The 25,443-nt window shown below is 43.0% G+C and overlaps 1 protein-coding gene across 1 annotated transcript in view; it reads left to right on the top strand.

Moving 5' to 3' along the window:
• Positions 1-25,443, top strand: part of adcy5 (adenylate cyclase 5) — a 69,166-nt gene that overhangs the window by 39,946 nt on the left and 3,777 nt on the right. Inside the window, exons 4-20 of the mRNA XM_062403218.1 lie at positions 5,265-5,376; positions 10,504-10,631; positions 11,119-11,277; positions 11,402-11,543; positions 14,002-14,139; positions 16,601-16,623; positions 17,657-17,816; positions 18,651-18,748; positions 20,398-20,485; positions 21,723-21,839; positions 21,991-22,149; positions 22,821-23,005; positions 23,128-23,148; positions 23,373-23,505; positions 24,259-24,522; positions 24,636-24,840; positions 25,015-25,139. Coding sequence (XP_062259202.1) covers positions 5,265-5,376; positions 10,504-10,631; positions 11,119-11,277; positions 11,402-11,543; positions 14,002-14,139; positions 16,601-16,623; positions 17,657-17,816; positions 18,651-18,748; positions 20,398-20,485; positions 21,723-21,839; positions 21,991-22,149; positions 22,821-23,005; positions 23,128-23,148; positions 23,373-23,505; positions 24,259-24,522; positions 24,636-24,840; positions 25,015-25,139 — 2,257 coding nt within the window. The remainder of the gene's footprint in view (positions 1-5,264; positions 5,377-10,503; positions 10,632-11,118; positions 11,278-11,401; positions 11,544-14,001; positions 14,140-16,600; positions 16,624-17,656; positions 17,817-18,650; positions 18,749-20,397; positions 20,486-21,722; positions 21,840-21,990; positions 22,150-22,820; positions 23,006-23,127; positions 23,149-23,372; positions 23,506-24,258; positions 24,523-24,635; positions 24,841-25,014; positions 25,140-25,443) is intronic.

Raw genomic sequence — 25,443 nt, 5'->3', positions numbered from 1 at the left:
ATGAGCGTGAAGTCGCACTTCCCTATGTTCCCTACATGCTTGCAACTGTTCAACACCACCTGACGGTTCCTCCCTCGTCATGTTGGATTATGAGACTTTGGAGATGGGAGCAGTGTCAGACGCTGTTCCTGGAGACATGCATATCAGAAACGTTTGGGTGTCTGATTTGGTTCATTTAGTGGGTGCAACAAGGTTGATCAAGAATCTGACAGAGATAAGAGACAGAAGAAATGAACAGGAAATGAAGAAAGATCTGATGAGTAATAGATAGGAGGGAATGAAAAAAGTAAGAAATGAAGCAGAAACTGTCTGAGCCAGACGATGATTAAAAGAATAGAAGTGCCTCTGTGAGCCACCAGCAGAGCTGCAGCCTGGGGCCGATAAAAGGCAGCTGGCCACTGGCAGAACTAGTGCCAGACAAGAGCGGATCACAGGGTCAAGCAGAGCCAGCACAGGACAGCTTCAGTTCAGCTGAGATTTCACCCGGAGCACATTTTCTAAGCAGTGGCTCTGAAAGCAAGAGAAGGAAATTGTCCCTATGCAGTTCGATTCATACTGCATGTAGAGTGAAAAGAGGAAAATTGAACCCGTGAGCAAAGGCCCAACATTCCCCTTACGAAACCATACCTAAAAATCTAAATCCATATTCTGTGAGAAATCAATAAAAAGCTTGACAAATCTCGTAAGTGAATAAAATCCTGAATCTGACCCCTGATCCCGAAATGCACCAACATTTAATGGGTTATTCCTTGACCCATACCACCTTCCATCAAGTTGTGTGGTCGTCTGTACTGTCTTTTTAGTGCAATCCTGCAAATTAACAGACAAACAATGCAGATGAAAACATAACCTCCTTAGCCGGGGTAAATATAACCCCTGTAGCAATCAGACAATAAATTAGCTTCTCCTCAAACTCTGAATACACCGTTACATTTTATTTCATAAATAAGAAAACGTTGAAAACATTTAATTGTTGCATCCAAGTTCTGGATGAAAGTGAAAGTGAAGCAGTCCTCTTCAACAGGACAATGATCCAAAGCAGATGTCAACATCCATCATGAACTGTACTTGTGGAAACAGACGCTGTAGGTTCAGACGTCACAGTCTCCTGACCTGAGCATCACCGAAAATAATCTGTGGGAAGATCTTAAACATGCTTTGTGTGCAGGTCGGCTTAAAAATATCCCAGAACTTTTAGTGATCTACCGGAAGAAGAGTGGGAGAGAAAAGAAAAACCCTGAATCAGGAGCAGAAAAATCCCTTGCGCTGCAGAGACAGTTTCATTTGGTGTTAACATGTGAAGAAAGGCCTGTTTTTAACGTGTTTGTTGCAGCGCTTGTTTGTGGGTCTTTTAACTTCGAAAATATGAAACGTTCAGAATATGCAGCTTAATTTGCCTGGGGCTGTTTTTCCATATGCAACGTATTTATAGCTCTGATTAAACAAACCTCCATATTAACATCTCGGTTAAATTTTTTTGTAATATCTATTATTTAACATAAAATAAATTCTCCTGTTTCTGCTTCCTCTGATCCACAGTTACTGTTGAAGGAATCGCTAAAGGCTCTGTTTGTCCCAAACCAAAATATACACTGCTGTGTAACCAAGCCCCGTCACAGATCTGTCTGGCAGGCGTTTCCTGGAACTTGCTCTGTGGTTAGAACCCTCTCATATCTGTGTTGTTATCGGTTGGCTAAAGTTATTTTCCTTTAATTGACCAAAGATGGACACAACATTAAAGGGGACATATTATGCCCATTTTACCACAGTTGATATGCTTCCTTGGGTTCCATTTAAAACAGCACCCTTTTTACCCTGTCTAAAGCAGCCCTCCTCAGATTGACCTGTTTTGAGTGCCCCACCGGCCCTGTTAGCTCGCGAGCTACCCAGCCGCTGGAGCCCGGCTAGCATTAGCTCGCTCGTCCAAGGCCATGTAGCGAGTCTCCCTACATGGGCATGGTTTTGACTATGACGTTTATTTCGCTCATAATCCCATTCTACGTACTCTAGCGTATCATTTCTGAAATAGAGGAATCACAACAAATCGCGGGAGTGTTTTTTTTCCCAGAGTTTTTGGGACGGTAGACATGCCAGATACCCAAATTAACGTGTTGAAGCACTACAAAAGTGGATTTTCATAATATGTCCCCTTTAACGTAAGTAGTCCTCACGGTGCTCACTGTAAACTACTAAAGCGAAAGTCTCAGGATTTTAACACGCAATATGTCAGCAAGGAAACCTTAAACTGGACTTAAACCCAGCAGGTCTCTTTCTCACACCCTCTCCCGCTCTTATTTCCGTCTGCAGCCCGCTGTCGTCTGTGATGTTGCATCGGGCTGTGGGAAGGGGCTTTTCCTCGCTGCCTCTCTGTGTCAGTGGAGATTGATTGTGATAATCCACCAGGAAATCTCAGCCTTGTGAATAGATTCAGGACCCGTGAGACACAGAGGATGGTCAAGTTTTTACACTGCAAAAGATATACGTTATAATCATTTTTAAATCTAAAAAACTTTATCTAATATTGAACCATGAAATCTGAGAAGGATTTTGATGTAAGCTTTTTTTTTATTATCACACTGATGTATCTTCAAGTGTTTTTGTGTTGAATAAGTATGTAAGGTTAAGCTTATTTATGATTAAAATGTGTTAATTGATGCTGAGTGTGTATCAGTGGCTCTATCTCAGCATCACTACTGCCTCAGATTTCTATGAAGGCAGAAGCCAGGATTTTTTGTCTTGCATCTTGAATTAAACAGATCAGTTTTATGTGGACACTCGTTGTACTCACTGTCCAATGATTAAATATGATGATGCAGGGGGAATTAAATGTGCAGTTATCCAATAAGTAAAGTATAACAATTAAATTAAAGTAATCTTCTGTGTATACTTCATATATGTATTTAATTTGGATGAATCAAAGTGAATCAAAGCCCTCACCACGGAGTCCACTCCTCCTGTCAATCCTAATCTTCACCTCCTTCTCATCTCTTACCTCTATTCCTCTTCCTCCTCTCTCGTCAACCATTGCTGCCTCCCTCCACCCACAGTGATAGACCTACTCCGGAGTCGCCAAGTGTCCGGTTTCACTCGACCTCCCATGCAACAGTTCCGAGAAAACAATCAATTATTCTCGGAGATGTGGACCTCAGAGTAGGGACACTTAATCCTCTTCAACTTGAAAAGCAAATGAAGTAAATTTAGGAGTCTTCAAGTCTAAGTACATTAGAACGTGTTAGTGCTGTTGGGGGAAAAAAGAGTCTGTGAACCCTGTTAAAGGACCATAACACTCGGACACAAATTACTCAGAAATGCAGCTCCCTTTTACGTGTATATTATGGGAACATAAGTAACCTTCTGGCCACTGATTACAGCACAAACACACCCTGTTCTTGGCTGTGTAGCATCCATTTACCCTCTTAGATTCATGTGAGCTTGTTTGGTTTAAAACCTTTGTATATTCATGGCTTCTTCTTCCTCTTCTTCCTCTTCCTCCATCAAAATCAAACCACAACAATGTTGCCTATTTTTAAATGTATATAGCTGGATGCAGCATTTCCAGAATAGACAGTTATCTGCTTGATTGATATTTATTTTGAATATGTTGAGTAAAATGAGATTTTGTAGGATAGTTAAGATTCAGGATACTTCTTGTGTTTTTCCATCATACAGTTAGACTGTATTTCTAGAGGTTTTCTATAAGGTTTCCTCCTATAACTGTGAGCAGTTGCTCAGCAGCAGACTACTTTTAAACCCTTTGGACCCTTGATTGCTGCAATTTGTCAGTCAAACCTGAGCACAGACATTATTCACACAGGTTTTATAAGATTCATTATGACTCACTTTCCGAGGACATCATTATTTCTTCCTCCGTTCAGGCAGAGTTTTGTAATTCAACCGTGAATTCATCAAGTTGAGGAATGTTAACATACATACAACTTGAAACAACATCAAATTACCTTGCAAAAAAACAAACAAATAATAAAAGCATGGGCAATAAATATAATGACATCAGTATAACAGCAGCACAGCAAGCTGAAATACTAACAAAATATACAACTCATAGTATGAACAGTATTTGATGTGATGAGTGACTAACACGTGCATGCAGATATTACACAGTATGTAAGCCATGGTCTTTTCCCAGTGTTTCTGATGGGCTACATGTGAGTGACAGAGAAGGGAACTGCTCCTTTTATAATATAAACATGTTAAAGAATATAAACGTGGACAAAGTATCAACACTGTAGGAAGTGTCTCCCACAGCTTCACCTCCTCTACCTGTGAGCCTGTTCTCTTCTGCCTGAGAGAAATGGATTGAGTCCAGTGAGATCATCTGTCCTGCTTGTGTGCTGCTGTGAGGAAAGCAATGAATAGGCCTCAGTCACAATCAGACCTGTGCTGTATCAGTTTACCTTGTTCTCAGGGTGGGGAGACTAACTGCTTGCAAGTGCACTGTACATAACAAATATATTATCTCCCACTTCCTCTTCCTCTCTCTCCTCATTCCATTTTTCTGTTTTTTGCCATAACAAGTACTTTAACAAGCAGATTACAGACGTTTTGTCACATTCAGGGAACATCTTGACAGAGTCGTCTACTCCCCCACCAGCACCTCTCTGTTCCCTCTGATGTACTCAGATGAAACCCCAGGGTGGTTTCTTTTGTAAGAGTTCTATGGGCTGAGGCAAAGCAGGAACACTTTGTAAATTAAGTTTTAAAAAAAAGTTGAACTGAACTAGAACTAGATCTTTATATTAGGGATTAAATAAATGTTGTACTGATATCAGCCGATAAATAAATGTTATTGAGGCTTAATACTTTACATATTAACCGTAAACTTCATTATAAATAATTGTGAATAAAAAGGAAACACAAATACAACCAAATAAACAGAACTGAATTACAGAAATATACTTTATATGTAAAATGTTAACATAACTGACATGTTTTCTTTATTCTTTATTGTTTATAATGTGAAATATAGGTTTTCGCTGTAATGTCTTTGAATGGATCATGATATATCAGCTGATTAACTCATCACACTTTAGGTATAACACTGGTTATTTAACAAAAAGCTAAAAAGTTTTCTTTGTAGCATCACAACAGAGAAAGACTCGGAGACACTTACCCGAGCTTCTTCCTCAGTGACGTCCACTTGACGTGGAACAACCCTCCTTCCATCGACACGTCCATCCAGAGTGGGAGGGAAATAGGAACAAATCTCTCCACATAAAATGTTAAGTTCTGTCTCTGTCTTTCTGCAGCATCTTGTTTGCAGACATCGAGGGTTTCACCATGCTGGCATCCCAGTGCACAGCGCAGGAGCTGGTGATGACTCTCAATGAGCTTTTCGCCCGTTTTGACAAACTAGCAGCGGTAAGGATACAACCACATGCATGTATGTACAATATATATCATGCGCACAAACTGTGTGATAGTTTAGTTTCCAGACTTTAATTTCATGTGTTCTAACTATATTCTGAGACAACACTTGTTTTTTATTCGTTAGTTTCAATAGGTAGAAAATACTAAAGTAATTCACCAACTCTCTAAACAGTTATAGAAATTGTTATTCAGTATCCAGAGATAAAGCCTAACTATCTCTGGATGAAAGCATCTGCAGTTCTACTGACCTTGTTATGTTTCACACTAGTTTGAGGTCAGACAAGCCTGATCACATTTCTGTGTGTTCCTGAGAACCTTCTGGTGACTGTGACTGAGGTGATTCATTCACACATTGAGGGTTAGAGGATGATTCAGCTCAATAACACAGCGTACACCCGCTCTACACCCTGTACGTGACAACAAGAGGAGACAAAGTCACCTGTTTTTCCTTGTGTTTGACCTGTGGCTGCAGACGGACCTGTGGACTTGTGGTTCATGGAGAGCCCCACTGTGCACAGCTTTGATGCTACTGTCTCGTTGGTGAACCAGTTTAACCACAGGTCGTGTTATGGTCTTCACAATTTAGTAATGGAAATGTTTTTTCCCCCCCTTTCTGTTGCAAAGCCCATCTCTGGAGTATCTGTGCATTTGTGCCTCTGACAGCCAGTGGCATTATGTTTTCGGGTTGTCTGTCCTTCACAGTTTTTGCCATCTCTCCACTCACACACACGTTCATACAGTGCATCTATACGCTTTCTCTATCGCCCATCAATCCCACAGCATACGGGCGGGGACCACTTCGAACATAATGCGACTCCTCTGGTCGTCCTGTAGCCTGAACCAAACATTTGTAAATTTGCAAATGTGGCTTAAATATCCCAAAACAAACGTGGGCCTCTTTTTGTAAACATGTGAATCTCTTGGCAAGGTGTAATCTGGATGTGAGCATAAAGTGGCCCATGTGGTACAAGGTGAATTTGGCCCAAACATATTCAGGTCACCTTTGGCTGACGTTATTTTGCTGTGGCTTTCTTGTGGCCCTGATCTAGTTCATAGGAGCAAATTGCCTAAGTGCCATCCTTCCATGTGGTATGTGGGCGGGATGTGTGGGACGTGGGCCAAAACAATTTAGCTGTGTGGGAGCCAGCACAGTCGCAAGGGGCAATTTGGTTTTCTTTATCTTGCCCAAGTACACTTCAACACGCGGAAAGGGGGAGACTGGGATTGAACCGCTGACCCTCTGGTTTGGGAAACTTTGTGATTGACAGCTGAAACTGGCCGATAGACCTCGATACCGCAGCTCCACATCGTGCTACCGGGCAGACTCCTACACTCCTAGTTTCCTGGATATTTTGGCTTCATTTGTAAATAGTGGGAGGAAGTGAAAATGCATCGTCCATCTTTATATAAAATCTGTGATGCATGGTCGATATATGCCATACATCACAGCCTGGGGGTTGAGCTGGAGGAGTCAGGAGACAATTCAGAGCGATCACACTGTCGTTGAAACACATCCAAATGCAATCCCACAGAGGAAGAGTCATTCTTTGCATGAACTGGCTGAATCCTCAATTTCTTCGAGGCTTAGTTTCCATGAAAGAAGATGTATATAAGGCCAAAAGGTGCCCTGATGTCTGAGTGTCCACATCTGTTAATTCAATGTGCTCCTTATGTCAATGTATTTTTTTTACTTAATTGAAAAATGCAGGTAAAAGTCTCAGCATCACTCCAGAGTTTAGAGTTTCTGCTTCCATCTCCCGCAGCCACACGTTGGTTTAGAGCTTGTTTCTAATATCTGAGCCACAGCTTCACATTCACGAATATTGACCTTTTACTTTTGAACCCAGAAGCGTCAGTGTTTGTCCAGTAAATGCTCAATAAATGTAATTTGTTTGTAAAAGGGGAAGTGATGTCCTAATCAATTGTATTTTTCCTGCCTGTGTGGAAACAGGCTTAAAGGCATTATAAAGCAGAAAAGCTGCCGCTGACACTTTTATGTGAGTGCCACACACGTACACACAAACACACACACACACTCACACAAACACACTCTTTCTCTGTGTGTGCTCTTTGCACAGTGAGGCTTTTTGTATGTTCCCAGAGCCATGTGCTAGAGATACTCAGGAGGCTATCATGAGACACAGAATTATCTCAAGCCCTACAGACAGACACACACACACACACACACACACACACACACACACACACACACACACACACACACACACACACACACACACACACACACACAGACACAGACACAGACACACACACACACACACACACACACACACACACACATATATAAGACACATTGCAGAGTTCTTTGAGTTATGAGACTGATTTATAAATAATATTAAGGATTATCTTATCAAACACTTTGTGGAGGACTTTTTGTTCTGTAAAAGGTATAGTGTTATACTGAAAAAAATTCACCTACTCCACAGGCACATAAAAACGGTTCCACATAAGATCAAATCCTCAAAAGAAAACAAAAACAATTTCTAATACACTAATGAACAAATAGAACAAATAAACGTATGGCAGTGTCGCCAACAAACAGGCAGTCAATAAAGATGCAGTAAAATCAGTTAAGTCTCCAATAAGTGTGGTTACAGATTTCATTTAAAAGAGGTCGGTGGCTGTGTTGACCTGGTTTCTTCAGGCGGTTTGCTCCATGGCTGTCTACTGTCTCAAATGTGAGTTAAAGGTCAGACGAGTAGGCTAATCCAGGCCGGACACAGTCCATTCTCTCGAGTCTTGTTAAAATCCTGCGTTCTGTAGAATTTTATGTAATGAACATGTGAACTTCAGCCCAACGTGTGCATGTGGCAGATTTAAGACGTGTGAAGTGATTTCTGCGACCTTGAAAATATTGTGATAAGACGTGCACAATGAATCTGAGTTTGAGAAAGAATTCGGTTGTTATTTCACCGACTGGACTGGATTCGCTGGAAGAGATTCCAGATCACACACCGAATCATATGATCCTGTTTTTCAGAATAAGTTTTAAATGATTGCAGGGTAAATATAGAAGCATAGGACCCAAGTTGTTCCTCGGTGCACTGGCAGGGAAGGAATTTCATCACTTTCAGACATTTGACTATTTATTTCAGCATTTTGACATCTGTTCTTGGGGGTTCGGTGTTAAAGGCCAGGATAAGTCACTTGAGGAAGTAATAATTCACAGATTTTGCACTTCACTTACACTGCACTTATTTTTGCAAGTGATTGGAAGAAACCATTGCATTACCGTGATCCAGTTAGAACACCATGGTACCTGTTAACCGGGTTTTACATCTTTGTTTCTATGAACGATAATGCAGTGTAGAGGTGGGCAGCTGTGCCTCAGAAGGTAAAGCACAGTCCTCCACTAACCTAAAGGTCGGTGGTTTGATCCCCGGCCATGTGTCCTTACTTACTAAGCACCAATCTGCCCCTGACTGCTCTGCTGGCGGCGTGTGATAGTAACAGCGCAGCATATAGTAGGGCTGAATGAATGGATATGTGAATGGATGAAAACCCAGCTCCTGCAGGTCTTACCGCATTACCTTCAATAGCCAGTAATATTTAAGTGAGTGTGTGTAAATGAAACAACTGTAGAGGGATGGCGATGGCGCCGAGGAAGGCTGCCGTGTCTCGCGCTCTCCCACAGCTCTGCTCTGTTCTCTCTTTTTTCTTTATTTTGTATTGTGCACTCCGGTAAAGCGAGCCCTATCATCTCATATGATAGAGAACTACTTCTGTCCATCGGTTTGACGGTAAAAAACTGTTTTTCACCGCCACCAACAACAAACAAGGGAGACTACCCATGGCGCTGTTTACCTGCAGTACCTGGAACACAAAAGCGAAGACTAAGGGAATGAGGGTCGCGGGCAGGCGTCTTGGTCCGGCTGAGGAAACGTGAGAATCGGCCTCCTCTACCAAGCATTTTTCTGGCAAATGTCCAGTCCCAAAAGGATGGCTTTTCAACGGGACATTATGTTTTGTAACGTTTTTTTCACTGAGACTTGGCTCGACCCCTCGATCCCGGACTCCGCCATATTTCACGAGGGGGTCTCCAGTCACCGCCAGGACCGGACAACAAACTCAGGTCAGAGCAAGGGAGGAGGCCTCTGCTTCATGGTGAACAATCTGTGGTGCTTGGATGTGAGGATTATTTCTTCGGGCTGTTCTCCGGACCTGGAGCAGCTCATGATTAGATGCCGACCTTATTACATCCCGAGGGAGTTTACATCAGTGGACTACAGGAAGAGACAAGGAGAAGAACACGCCCCCCTCTTCATCAACGAGACCACGGTGGAGCGAGTCAGCAGCTTCAGGTTCCTTGGGGTCCACATCAGTGATGACCTGACCTGGACCCATCACACAGACTCCATCAGGAAGACGGCCAGACAGCGGCTCTTCTTCCTCCGCAGGCTGCGGAAGCTCAACATGGACTCCAGGATTCTCTACAACTTCTACAGGTGCACAATAGAGAGCATCCTGACTGGCTGCATCACCGCCTGGTACAGCAGCTGCACCACCCTAAACCCGTAAGGCTTTACAGCGGGTGGTGAAGTCTGCCCAGCACATCCCCAGGATGGCGCTACCATCCATAGAGGACCTCTACACCCAGCGGTGCAGGAAGAAGAGCAGACGGATTATTAAAGACCCCTTTCGTCCCAGCCATAAACATTTTTTCGTGCTGCCGTCTGGCCGACGGTACCGCAGCATCCAGGCCCGCACCACCAGGCTCAGAGACAGTTTCATCCCCCAGGCCATAAGACTTTTAAACTCCTCCGAACTGCAATAACTCCACCAAACCAGCATCATGGCATATTTGCTTATTTTCATAATTGCATATTTGCACTATTGCACAAATTGCACTATTATTGCTTTATTTTTCTCTTCATCTGTAAATATATATATTTAGATGTATATATTTTAGATATTTTAAATTTTTGATATTTTATTTTATTGTATTTTATACTATACTGACTCAAGCATTTCATTGCCAGCGACTGCTAAATGTTATTGTTGTGCATTTGATAACAAAAATCTTGAATCTTGTAGTAAATCCAAGGGAAGAAATCAAATGTGGCCTCAAGTTTCAGTAAGTTGTTTTTGTCCTGTCAGGAGAACCACTGTCTGCGGATCAAGATCCTGGGCGACTGTTACTACTGTGTGTCGGGGCTCCCGGAGGCGAGGGCCGACCACGCCAGCTGCTGCGTGGAGATGGGGATGGACATGATTGAGGCCATCTCGTAAGTCACAGCTGTGGTTAAACGAGGATCTGAGCAGTAGCAGGACGGTCTAGTGTTTAGTGAGGAACCCACTGGATGGATTCATGGTTGATTTCCAGTTGCAGTTGACGGGGTTATAATGAAGAATAAAACATTATTTTGAATAACTCAACAGCAATTTATCAATCCAGAAGCTGAGTCCTGTTTATATTGGATAGATGAGAAAATGTAACGAGTTCGTCATTTCAAACATCTGAATAATATCACTGATGCTGCTGCAAAAGGCAAGAAGATCTAACCTGTAAGTGAGGGCCGAGATATTGTGCTTCTCAGGATTAGCGCCACCTATGAGAACCTTATCAACAGCACTTGCAGTTAGAAACACATGACCACTATTAACACTAATGAACCAGTGATCTCTGCCACACGTGTATCAGCAAAGCAACATGTGAATCAATCCTTTTACAGTTTTCCACTCTTGGTAATTCAATATTCTGTGATCTTGCAGGCTGGTACGGGAGGTGACTGGGGTGAATGTGAACATGCGAGTGGGTATCCACAGCGGCAGGGTGCACTGCGGAGTGCTGGGCCTCAGGAAGTGGCAGTTTGATGTCTGGTCCAATGACGTCACATTAGCCAATCAGATGGAAGCTGGGGGCCAAGCTGGGTATGTCTCCAGGGTTATCATCTGGATCCGACAAACTTTCAAACAGTCCCTGTTAGCGTTATTCATGTGAATATACAGTGTCTGGACGTCCATCCTTTATCTGTGTGTGTGTCTCTGATTTCAGGCGTATTCATGTCACCAAGGCCACTCTGAACTATCTGAACGGGGACTATGATGTGGAGGCAGGAGACGGGGGAGAGAGAAACGCCTACCTGAAGAAGAACAACATCGACACCTACCTCATTGTGGGCAGCAGTCAGAAAAGGGTAAGGTCCTAGGGATAGTCTGAATTTGTTTCATTTGTAAGACAATTTAAGAAAATGTTAAGATTTAAAGCTGGGCTATTACTACGGTGGCCCTGAGAGCTCAACGAACAGCAACTTAAGAAAACACATGCAAGTTGACAAAACACATGCAAGTTGAAAAAAACACAAGCAAAGTAAGAAAACATCTTCATCAATTTCACAACACAATACAACACATTACAGAAACGCCCTGCAAATAGACAAACGCGCTGCAAATAGACAAACACGCTGCAAATAGAGGCGACAAGTGTTTCCAGAGGACAGCTAAAAGGGATGGACACTGCCGCTACAGGAGACACTAAAACGTCCAATACATCATACAAATTTGGTTCCGCACAGGGGTCGGCAACCCGCGGCTCTGGATCCGAACGCGGCTCCTCAGCCCCTGCAGTAGCTGACCTATTGGGCTGATCGGTCTCGGGGCACCGACCCCGCCCACTCGCTCAGAAGAGGGGGCAAAATGTCTCTTCTGATAGTAAAGGTTTCAAACCCCTGCTCACTATGGACAATACATGGCCTCACAAACAGGGGCTTGCTTGTTAGCGCTGTTTATTCAGTTTAACAGGAGAAGACGGCATGTCTCTAGATCGGACCATCTTCAGTGCTCAGAGCTCACTGTTGGTCTGTCCGAGCGAGTGGGCGGGGTCGCCTCCCCGGTGCGCTGGCCACACACACACACACACACACACACACACACACACACACACACACACACACACACACACACACACACACACACACACACACACACACACACACACACACACACACACACACACACACACGCCCGCTCCTGGTATTTCATGAGGGCCTGACACGATGATGATTTAAAAAATGAACGTGACGTTCATGTTCATCGTTACGTTCACGTTAATAATATGAAAACTGATTCGTTAAGTTCAGCGATCGCGAAACATATGCACAACACTGTACAGGGAGCCACTGCAGAGGGGCTGAGGAGCCGCGTTCGGCTCCAGAGACGCGGGTGGCCGACCCCTCTGCGGAACCAAATTTGTATGATGTATTGGACGTTTTTATGTCTCCTGTGGCAGCAGTGTCCATGACTTTTAGCTGTCCTCTGGAAACACTTCCGTTGTGTTGTCGCCTCTATTTGCAGCGCGTTTGTCTATTTGCAGCGCGTTTCTGTAATGTGTTGTGTTGTGAAATTGATGAAGATGTTTTCTTACTTTGCTTGTGTTTTGTCAACTTGCATGTGTTTTCTTAAGTTGCTTTTCATTGAGCTCTCAGGGCCACCGTACATTACACTCAAAAAACATTACACAGTGTTATTAACTCTGCCATGGAGGCTATGTCCATGGCACTTTGTGGGAGGACAGGACAGGGGCCAAGCTCAGTCTATAGATAGCGCATCCTGTCTTATCCTCCTCTCAATATGCTGCTCATGCTGTGAGGCAGAAGGAAATATGTTCCATTTCATTTTTTTGGGTTACTTTTCACTTTCATTTTTTTGATTTATCCATTTTTTTAGGGGGGAAAAAAGCCTCCTAGAGAGAGTGCAGATATCAGATCTGTAGAAATTAAAAAGAAATTTAACACAACAATAATAGCTGAAATTGATTATTAATCTTAGGCCAAATCATGCAGTATTACAGTTGGACAGTTTTATTAAATTAACTTGAGGTAAAGGTCTGCTGTGTATTAATTCTTGGCTGAACTGTGTGACAGCATCTTTTACATCGTCTTCTTCAGTAAATCTGCAGCATGAATTAGATATCATCAATGTTGGAGCCAATTAAACCTTTTGAATTGACTTTAATCATATTCTATCTTGCTGTTTTCATTTCAAACTCTAAAGGCTGATAAGAAGGTGCAACATAATAAAACTGTTTTCTTTAATATACAATATCCGGTCTGAAGATTTTTCAATGAAGGAGAAGTAGATATGTCAACGTGTAAAAATCCTCAAGTAATATTTCCAATTCAGGATTTATACTTGTAATGAGGTATGAGTACTGAGCTAGAGTGGCACTTAACTGAGCGCTTCCTTCTGCCAAAGCTCAACAGTCTCCTTACATTCAATTTAGCTGCACTAAATTTCATTTGGAGATATGTCTCTGTACAGTTCTAAAGACATAATAAATGGATCTTCAGGAACAAAACTAACTAATCTAAATGGCCAATCTTGCAATGTTATAGAAAGTGATCAAAATGATTTGTGGATCTGTCACCTGATCCGGATCCACAGCTAAATGAAACGAGTTCTTCCCTGACGCATACTGCTGCCCTCCACCAGGTTTCATGGAAATCTGTAGTTATTACTCCTGAGAAAAAGTACTGGAGTAAAAGTACTTCCCACTCTTTACGTTTTTATTGCACAGCACTTTGGTTGTTGAATGAACAATAAATGCAGAACTTGATTTGCCCTCACTGTCCATTTCTGTGTCTCTGTCTCCTCCAGAAAGAGGAGAAGGCGATGATCGCCAAAATGAACCGACAGAGGACCAACTCTGTCACCCACAACAGCGGCCACTGGACCGACCGGCCTTTCTACAACCACCTGGGCGGAAACCAGGTCTCCAAGGAGATGAAGAGGATGGTGAGTGAAACGTTGTCATATTAAATGCTTCCTGACAACAGCTTTTCTATCGCGCTCGTCTGTGTCACAGCCAGGTGACACCTCTGCCGGGATCTCATCTCAGCTCTTATTTGATGTTGAAGCCAGCACATTGTACAAACCCATAATCCTTTGATGTGTAGCCGTGATAAGCAGGCACAATGACCCTCCATGCTGCACGCCCCCTCTCACACCTCGCCCTGCGCATTGAGAGGCTCTCAGGAGCTCTCAGGAAGACAACAGCAACATGTAGGCAGGGGGGCCATGCAGCGGGTACCACAAGCAAAAACAAGAGACCACCCCCGTCTTCCAAACTTCACCCTCTCCTCGATTCAATTCGATTCATAGGAAGAGCTTGAAATGAGCCGGTGACAGCGCAGGGGATGTGACCACATGGAGAATCGCTTTTATTTACGATCCGTGGCTGATGCTCCCTGCTGCTACGACCTGGCAAACAGTGACTCAGACAGTGAATGGATGCACCCACATCTGAATCACACACAAACACACACACACACACACACACACACACACAGATAATTGTTTTTTCTTCACATCCTCACTCCACCCACTTCTCACCATGAATCTATTATAAGAGAGAGGATCAGAGCTGCGTCCTCAGTTAAAAGATCACTGTGCATAGATTTCCACATCAATTACTTTTATATGATTATCGGTGTTTTGACAAACAGTTCTGATTAAAGATCGCAACAAGCAACAACAAGTGGGTATTTAGTGTCATTAGCAGCAGCAGCTGATATGACTGAACAAAACAAGAAAAGAGCGCCACCTACTGAAATTGTTAAAGCTTTATTCTTAAAGACTAAACAACCGGATTATCTACCGAGATTCAGGCTGTGTAATTACCGGTCCTGAAGGTTGTGCCAGTGCCTTTTTGTTTTCCTCAAATAAGACGTGTGTGTCACCAGTGTCTTTGCACCTTAACTTAACGAAAACTTTCCAGGGACATTATCCCTTTTCTCTTGAACTTCATTTGTCAACGTTTTTTTTTTTTTTTGTTCATCCTCTGGCTTGTCACTGTCTCCCTCTGTATCTCTACTCTGCTCGTTAATCAACCGACAGCTCTGGAGATAGAGGAAGTTGTGCAGCGTGAGGAGCTGGAGACGCACAGAGGGCACGAGAGAGAGAGAGAGAGAGAGAGAGAGAGAGAGAGAGAGATTTGATAGACGTGGCAGAGAGGCAGGAATGTGGTGGATGGAACGTCTCTATTTGTTTTGTAAATTCAGACACAGACATGAGGCTGAGCGGTGGAACCGTCGATGAATTCCAGGATTTTACTCGTGTGTTTTTCCCTTTCTACTGTTTATTCAACCTCTGTCATTTGTGGAGGTGATTAGAGGAGTCAGTAGAACAGGCAGGAGGGCATAGTTATTACCTTTAGCTTTCCATGTGGTGTTTTGTCTGCAAGATGTGCTCCTGATGTTCCTCAGCATTTACATTAACACTTTTCGGCACAAGAGGGAACTAGAGAGACAGATAATCTGTGTGTGCAGGACAGTGGTTTGCTGTAACATCGTCGAGTCCATAAAGAAAATATATAATTGTGACATGATGCAAATAGACTAAACTTCTGGGAAGGTATTTCAGGGTCTCAGCATCTTTAACCAATTACACATCAAGCAAAGAAAATCAGGAGGATGAGGGCTGAAACAGCTGATTTAATGTATTGTATTTGAACCCACAAATATATTATTGGTTTATTGGTTCGATGTCCCTATCACAGAGTTTTGAACCTACCACGTTATTGTTATTTATTATCTAAAAATTATAAATTAAAATAGCTCATTTGGAAATGATATGAACAGGAATCATTAAACTGAATCGGTAGATGTGGTGGTTCAAAGCTGATTCACTATTTGTTTTAATTTCTTAATCGATCTAAAGTAAATGATCAGTTATAATTTTTAAATCTTTATCCATCTTTTGTGGATGGAACATATAGGGCTAAAAAAAATTGCCCAGTCTTGTTGAGAAATAAATAAAGTTCCCAGTTGTCTCTGTCACACTTTCGGATCTTAGACCCCATAATGATGTCATCGAGGTTGAAAAGATGGGGTGGCCATGCCAAGTATAGTAGACTGCCCCTGGTGGTGGTTGAGGGGATGTAGAAAACATTGGACCCGACCTGGGCTCTGGAAGTGGAGGAGGAGGGTCGTAGATAATCACTGAAGCGACAGCTCATGGCCATAGAGAGGAAAACAGGTTTAAAGTTTGACAGCAATGACATGATTGGCCGATTAAGATCACGGCTAAACCTGATTGGGTTGAACACCCGACAGTCAGCTGATTAGAAGAGGAGAATATTGTGAATGAAGGAGACACAGAAACTTTTCCTGATTTAGCTTCATTACAACTCCAGCATTTGCCTTTTCCAGCTGATTGTTTTTCTTTTGCTCATTTCTCTTCTCCTCTCGTCTCACAGGGATTTGAAGACCCAAAGGACAAGTGAGTAGTTTACTCTCCTTCAACGTTATTCTGTCTTTCCTCTCATCCGGCTCTTTGCACTGTCTTCTTACCTGTCTGAAATCCATCTGCACTCGCTGACACTTCCTCCTGCACCAGGCACAGATCTTTACTAACAAACTGTCAATGGCTCTGACTGGTATATAGTCTCACTGTTGAATTATTCATTCTGCGTTTAGCTTCCCACCCATTTGCTTACAAGCATAAACAAAGAAATACAGATGGTGACGTTAAAGACACCAGGATTCTGTCAGATGTGCACTGTGCATAAACAATTAGGATTTAGTTTAGTTTTCATCCTGTTTTCATCATTTGTGATAATAACAGAAAGTTAAACTCCCTCAGTTTAACTGGCTGCAAACTCCCCTCATGGCATCAATAGGTCAAACACCACAGGAGGATGTAGGCAGCAAACTTAATAACTTGAGTTCTTGATGGATAATTCAAATTTTGACTTTTGCAAAGGTCCAAATATAATGTTAAAGACCCTTCACTTATTCCCTAAATTGGAGAGCACATACAGTACCTCCGCCAAGGTCAGACAGGCAGGTTTCATAGCTGATAACTGATGATAAATGAGAATGTGTAGCTCAATAAGATCCACTTGTCCAGCAGTGTTTGTAAGTGTGATAAAGTTTAGTAAGACTTTTAATTGTTTATATTATTAAGTCTAAATTCAAATGATTGTTTGCCTTGAGATCGTGTAAACAAAAAACACTGACCTGAATCAGTAATTGGTCTCAACACAGCTGCAGAATTTCAATCAATGGAGGTGATACTTAGTTTAGTGTTTAGTCCAAGATGAGACGGATCATCAGATACTTTTCAATTTGCAAACACTTATCTAAACGTTAATGCACCTCTGAGTTCAGAAAGATGTTAGGGTCGATTTACAAGTTTTCCTTGCCCAGTGGAAAGAGAATTACCTGCTCGGGCGTTCAGTGTCTCTCAGAAAATGCTTTTTCCGTTTTTCTTGATGTGGAAATGTCACGAAGTCTCATCTTGTTTTATTCAGGCATTTCAATTTCAGAAACACACAGGAAAACTTAAACCCAGAGGACGAGGTGGACGAGTTCCTGGGCCGGGCCATTGACGCGCGCAGCATCGACCGCCTGCGCTCCGAACATGTCAAGAAGTTCCTGCTCACCTTCAGAGAGCCCGACCTGGAGAAGAAGGTTAGGGGGAACACACGCATGCACGCACGCACGCACGCAGGCAGGCAGACAGACATTGTGAGACACACTGCCTAAAAATAATTGGCCGTGAAAAGCAATCTTCTCTGTGCAAAGGTACCAGGAAACAAGTAAAGTATCAAGAGACAGTGATGATACTGAACACCAGTATCTGCAGCTTATATTATTATATAATATAAAATATCTATATATTATTTTTAGAAAAAAGAGCTGTACAGAAACTACAAGGCAACACTGAGTAGGCACACCTCAACATGTTTTACATATATTGAGATCAGATACACTGGGTTTTAGCCAGTAAAGTGGCCTTAGTTATAAGCCGTTTTCATTTAAAGGTTCAGTGTGCCGAGTTTACTGACCTCTAGTGGTGAAGTTTCGTGTTGCAGCTGAATACCCCTCACCTCGCAATCCCCTTCTAAACATGAGCGTGGTAGCCTTCAGTTGTCATAAAAAATCTAAAGGTGTTTAGTTTGTCCAGGCTGGGCTGCTGTAAAAAACATGGCGGCCTCCGTAGAGAGGACCCACTCCCGATGTAAATATAAAGTATTTCAATATAAAGGGCCCATTCTAGGGTAAATAGAACAACAATTGTACGATTTAGATGAAACACACTTTTGAAAACATCACTAGGATTATTTCATATTCAGATTCTGCCAGTAGATTCCTTTCACCTTAATCTTACACACTGGACCTCTAAGGGAACTGTTGCCTTGTCGGAGAGGAATGCATGTGCATCTTTTTTACCGAATGTAAGAAAAGTCTGTCATCACGTGCTGAAGTGCTGTTTCCTTCTTCTCCTCTCCCTCCGTGCTGCAGTATTCCAAACAGGTGGACTCCAGGTTCGGAGCCTACGTGGCCTGCGCCTCCCTCGTCTTTCTCTTCATCTGCTTCATCCAGATCGTCATTGTGCCTCCGTGAGTCAACACTCTGATACGAAACACTGAGGCAGAGAAAACATCAGGAGACGCATCATTCTTCTTCACGTGCCCCCATTAGACACTCAAATTGTTGTGATTAGAAAGCGAGATGACAGTAATTTGGCCCCTCACAGACGCATCTGTCGTTGCTGTCGTTTCACCAACAGCAGGATGCTAACAGATGCTAACATCACCCATGTGTCTCCTCCCCCCTCTGAGTAATGAGCACTATCACACATGTCAGACAATAATGAGTAACAACTGCAAACAAATGTAAAATGATGGATGACGGAGTCTGGCTGTAATTATAGTGGATTATTCAAATGCTCTGCTGAAGAAAAAGTATTTTAAAATACAGTGACAGCACAACATCAGGGTTAATCCCTGTGACTTGGCTGCAAGACAGTGGTTTTCATTTAGAGAAATGTCTATCAGTGTGCTGGGTGGAGCTCTGACTGCGTCGTCCCACTCACTGCACTGAAACCCGACTGAAAGCTGGATATTACCCAAGATCCCCGGCTTCCTGACCCAGAGGATGCAGCTGTAACGAATCCATCAAACTCTGTTTAGAATTCTTCTTATTTTTAAAGTTTCCAGCTGAATATTGGAGATAAACTCTGGTTCTTAATGACTTCTAAGTCTTTTTGAACTGATCTACTGTTCAGAACCACTCTGCAACTGGCTGGGCCTGGTTCTTTGACTCTCAGTCAGTTTCCCACTTCTCACAGGAGACTGTACCCACTCTCCAAAATTACACAGAACAGACGTTCAGGGTGAGGAGTGGGAATGAGAGAGGAAACATTCTCCATATTTCCACTTCCCAGACTTATTGTACATACTTCAAATTGTAAATATCTTATCCTATCGTCCAAATTGTGCAGTCATTTACTTTACAACGTATTGTACGATCCCTTCTATAGTACATATGATTTGTTTCCCACTTGTTCTTTATTTTCTGTATTCCTGTTTGCACAAACACACCAAGCTGCTATTTTAAGTTTAAATATAGTTGCTTCTAAAACAAGCAGGTCTTAAATTACCAAACCTTAAACATTGACATAGCCCTCTATTTCTGAAATATAATTGATGCATCGTTCACATTGGTTAACAAGGAACATGTGAATAAAGGTTTATTGAATCCTGATGAGTTAGAGTGGAAATTATAATGAAACAGTTTATAGTAGCCCTAACGCCATGCTCAGGTTCCGGTCGGTTGTTTTTTCGCTCGTGCTCATTTGCTTTTGGACAGAAACTTACAGCCGCACTAATCCCCTCCTCTTTCTTTAATCTCTTCTTTATTCAGACTTTCCTCCCTGCCCACCTCTCTGTATTGATCTCATTTAGTCTGCCTCTTTATTAACCTTTCCCCCGGATCCCTTCATCTTACCACTCCATTTCCTGTCTTAACCTCTCGCTCCTCCTCAGAGTCCCTCCTACGCCATCTCCTCTCATTGTTGAATCTGTTTCTACTCCTTCTCTCCTGTATCCACTCCTGTCAAATTCATGCAAAAATACATTGTTAACTTCCTTTGTTTTTCAAACTCATTATCGCCTCACATGCAGTATCTCACAGAAACTGTAAATGATTAAAAAAAATCGCCAGAAATAAAATGTTTATTTACATCTTCTCTCTGTGATGTCTGCAGCTCCAGTCTGATGATCGGCTTCTTCATCACTTGTCTCATTATCCTCACGGCGGTGATGTTCGTCTCCGCTGTTTACTGCTGTTTCGGGGTGAGTTGTCTGTGCCTGTGATGAATGGCAGCTCCGAGCAAACTCAGTTCCAAGACATTAGTCATTTCTTGAGTGAATATAGGATTGTTTTTAAGATGCAGGATTCAGTTTTGTGGATTGAATGTCAGCAGAGATGGACTGACGGCTTTTTGTGTTCTTTACTTTTTTATTATTGCTTCATATATCAGAGAGAATCCGACGTCATTGAGAATAATGTGTGAAATCTATTGTCAGGCTCTAGAAATGTTTACACACTCAAGTTATTTGTAGGTCACCTGATAAATTAAGGAATAGTTATTAAGTAAAATATGAATTGAACTTTTTCAGTTTTTAATTCCTCTGAGAGCTGCAGTCGAAAGCCTTAGGTTTTTCTTCATGTCAAAGATGAAGTAAAAAAACTGCAACTGTTGATGGTTCTTTTGAATCTTCTCTAACATGCAGTAATGATTTTGTAGTATTGTCGATGGAGAGCAGATCTCACCTCACAAACCGCAGGAGGTGCTTTTTCCATCATCTCCTGTTCTCTCTGCCTCTGATTAGCCTTTAGAAACCCAAAGGATCTTAAAGGATAAAAGTGAAGCTGCTGCTCCTGACGGCCTCCACTGATGAGTCATGGTTTTATTCTGGGAGAAAAGAGCTTCCACTTGTACAAGTATTGAACATACAGTCAGAACGCTTTGTGTCAGTCCTCCAATCAGACGCGAGATGAGGAAAAAGGGTTTTGGGAACAATGTTACATCAGCATCTATGTCACTGCCAGCTGTCCTGTTTTAAGGGTTAATTTTTTTAGTGGCTGCAAATAAAATAAAATATGAATGATCAAATTATTCTCTAGCAAGGACCAGGCCACAATGGAAACAGATGTAATGGATGTTGAGGAAAAACCAATGGATGCTGAGGGACTGGGGCTGAGGTGGTGTCTCTCATAGGCTGGACTGGGGAAAGAAGATGAAGAAGGGATGTGTGTATGGATGAAGAAGGATGGAAGAGAGGATGAATGGATGTAGGCGGGGATGAGGGAAGAGACGATACTGGGATGTCGGTAGGATGGAGGAAGGAGGATGAAGGGATGAAAGATGATGGATAAAGGAAGAGGATGTATGGATGAGCGTGATGGGTTGACTGTGTATATGAACACATCTGATTGGTGCGGTTGGGGCGTGGCCCTGCTCCTGCATTGAACTCGTTAACGTCATTCATCTTCCCCTCCTCCCTCGCCCCTCTCTCCCTCCCCCAGCTGTTCCCTGTGGCTCTGCAGACTCTCTCCAGGAAGATAGTCCACTCCAGACTGAACAGCACGCTGGTGGGCGTCTTCACCATCATCATCGTCTTTCTGTCTGCTTTCATCAATATTGTAAGCTCTCGTCAGCACAAGTTGTAAACCATACACTAAATATATAAAATCATATTTTTATTGTCATGTAAGGTATTTGAAGTTTTGAGGAACAGCTCTGAATTCCCCCCCCCCCACACACACACACTTACTGACCTTTGACCCTCTTCAGTTCACCTGCAGCAGCCACGACCTGCGGAGCTGCATAACGTCAGAACTCAACATCAGCCTGGGCAGCGTGGACGCCTGCCATGCCCGCCTCCTCAACTACAGCCTGGACACACAACACAGCCCCTGTGTGGACGACAGCCTCATCTGCAGCTTTCCTGAGGTACAGCTGTTTGCTCTGCGGGTGTGGGTGTTTGTGTTTGTTGTTTGCATGGTGTGATTTCGGACTTATGTGTGCCGTTAATTCTCTGGTTTACAACCAATTTGGCGGCATCATGCACATACTCGTGCATGTGTAAGAAATCAAATTCATCTGCAGGTTTTACAAGCTGAGGCTTTACATTACATTGTTTTTAAGTTGTTTTTAAGTAAACCTGCTAAGAAACAAACAGCAGTGAAAACCCTGGCAGAGGTAACAAACAAGTAGAACCACAATGTCACTCAGTAGAACACACACTTCTACCAGGGCCCAACAGTCTCCTTCAATTCTATCAAGCTGTGCCAAGCTACTGTCACTGATAGACATTAGTCCTCTTAATATGACGGTTTGGTTTCATAAAGAGCTATGAAATAAAACCTGAGAAATTGGGTCAAATGCAGAAAAACAGATTCCTTGACCCACGTCTCATCCTTCCACCAAGTTTTGTGAAAAATCTCTTTTGTAGTTTTCGTGTTATCCTTCCGACGAACAATCAAACAATCTAAGAAACAAGGAAGAAACATATTTCCTTCACGATAAGTCATACACTAAGTGAAGATTACTGCAGGTACAAACAGTTAATCTACAGAGTGATGTATACATTAAAACTAACATTCTCCTGTTTCCTCCCTCAGTACTTCTCGTGCTGCGTGCTGCTCAGTCTGCTCGCCTGCTCGGTCTTCCTGCAGGTCAGCAGCATCGGGAAACTCTTCCTCATGCTCTTCATCGAGCTGCTCTACCTCCTCATCATGGAGGTGCCCAAAGTGAGCCTCTTCGACAACCAGGACCTGCTGGTCATGGCCAATGCCATCAACGCCGCGTGAGTAACCTCAGTAAAGCTGTGTGTGTGTGTGTGTTGTTACACTTGTAATGGATTTAATCTGTGACCGTGTGCAGATGCTCTAACACCTGATTGGCTCTTCTCTCTTCCTCCCATCACAGTGAGCACATGAATGGAACAAGGTGAGTCTGATGGCAGCTCCTGTTTCCGTAGAGACCCAGAGAGTCGGCTCAATCTTCAGATGAAGCCCACAGCATCTTTATCACTGTGCAACACATGCTAATGCTAATGAGGCAAAAGTCCTTCATTACACCCACTTGGTTGAACTTTACTACATGGCTTTATATGACATTAGTGCTCAGTATAAGCATGGTCAAACCAAATGTGCTTGTGTGCTGCTCTCCAGCTGTGTGGTGGACATGAAGGTTCCTCTGAAGATCATGACCCCGGTGGTCATCACCGTCTTCGTCCTCGCTCTCTACCTCCATGCTCAGCAGGTGGAGTCCACGGCCAGACTGGACTTCCTGTGGAAGCTGCAGGTTAGTGTCTGTGACATGGGGACACAATGAGGAGACTTGTCTCTGAATCACAACATGTTTAGACTGTATATAAAAAATTTTTAATTTGTCTATGAAAAAAAAAAAAACACTTCTCACTTGATTTAAAACATCAGATTTATGAGCCTATGGTCGATGTTCATTCAAGTCAATTAGAGGGTGTGGGTACTGTGTGATTGACAGCTAGTAACGCCCAATGGCTGCAGGTCACAGCAGGTGTAGGTGGACATGCAGTGTCTTCAGGCTCCACCCCTTGCTCCTCTAAATAGGCTCTCATCTGATGGCGCTGGACAACATGCCGAAGTCGAGCTTTTGAAACAAACAAATGGGTGACATCTTGCCACCTGGTTTGAGGTTAAGGGTCAGGGTAAAGGTCAGGTTGAGCATGTAGGGGTTATTATCAAATTCATTTGTAAATCCAGTGAAGGAGTGAACTTCAGGGAAATGTATTTTGAAGGTGAAAGAGTGTGTGGTTTTAGTTTAAAGAAGTGCACACTACAAGATGCTGCCAAGGAAGCACATTTTTTTTTATTTAATTATTCTCAGCACTGTCACTGATGGTTAATATTATAACAAGTAGTCTCCATCCATGTTAACAGCTCTGTGACGCTTGGAGCAAAAGAAAAGACAGAAATGTCACAAGGAAGGAATTGAAGAGGTGGTAGAATAAACATCAATGTAAATGAATGTCTTCTTCATTTACTCTATTATCCCTGGTCACCAACTCTTCACTAGGCCACAGAGGAGAAGGAGGAGATGGAGGAGCTGCAGGCCTACAACCGCCGCCTGCTCCACAACATCCTGCCCAAAGACGTGGCCGCCCACTTCCTGCAGCGCGAGCGGCGCAACGACGAGCTCTACTACCAGTCGTGTGAGTGTGTCGCCGTCATGTTCGCCTCCATCAGCAACTTCTCCGAGTTCTACGTGGAGCTGGAGGCCAACAGCGAGGGGGTGGAGTGTCTGCGGCTGCTCAACGAGATCATCGCCGACTTCGATGAGGTGAGACGTGAGCACAGTCTGTATGGAAGGACGTGACGTCGGACGGGTGATCAACCTGGAGGTTTCAGGACCTGAACCTTCAGAGATTAAACCGTCTCTCCCGTCCACATTAGATCATCAGCGAGGATCAGTTCCGTCAGCTGGAGAAGATCAAGACCATTGGCTCCACCTACATGGCGGCGTCCGGCCTCAACGACTCTACATACGACAAGGTGGGGCGCACGCACATCCGCGCTCTGGCCGACTACGCCATGAGGATGATGGACCAGATGAAGTACATCAACGAGCACTCCTTCAACAACTTCAAAATGAAAATAGGTGAGCTGCAGACAGAACAGGGGGTGGGGGTGGAATAAATATAATTTTGCCAATCAAGTAGAATCTATTGTTTACCTTCTGTTATGTCAGTAGTTTAGTAAGAGTAAGTCTCCACGTGTCCCAAGTGCAGTAGGTCTGCTTGTAATTAAGAACTTTGCGTGTTTCCTCTCTCAGGTCTGAACATGGGTCCTGTAGTTGCCGGGGTGATCGGGGCCAGGAAGCCTCAGTACGACATCTGGGGAAACACGGTGAACGTGGCGAGTCGCATGGACAGCACCGGAGTACCGGAGAAGATCCAGGTACCACAGTGGGACCATAACCATAATTCTCAAAATAAGAAGAGTGTAGACTTGTTTAGATTTAATATACAAAAGTGTCTGCTCATTGGATGTAGAATAACGCTGAAAAAAGTGTTAATTATAATATGTATAATATAATTTGTTCATGGATCAAACGCATTTTATACACAGATGGACGTGTTTTAATTTGAATTAATACGCTCCAACGAATCTTCTGGAAAATAATTAACGTACAAACAAATATGATCCGATGAAAATGAAAAAGTGACAAAGCAGCTGCTCGACGACAGCGACAATACTTGGA

Source organism: Platichthys flesus, chromosome 13 (genome assembly GCF_949316205.1).
Source record: "Platichthys flesus chromosome 13, fPlaFle2.1, whole genome shotgun sequence".
NCBI lineage: Eukaryota > Metazoa > Chordata > Actinopteri > Pleuronectiformes > Pleuronectidae > Platichthys > Platichthys flesus.
The sequence above is the reverse complement of the archived record's forward strand: the minus strand, read 5'-3'. Positions and strand labels throughout refer to the sequence as shown.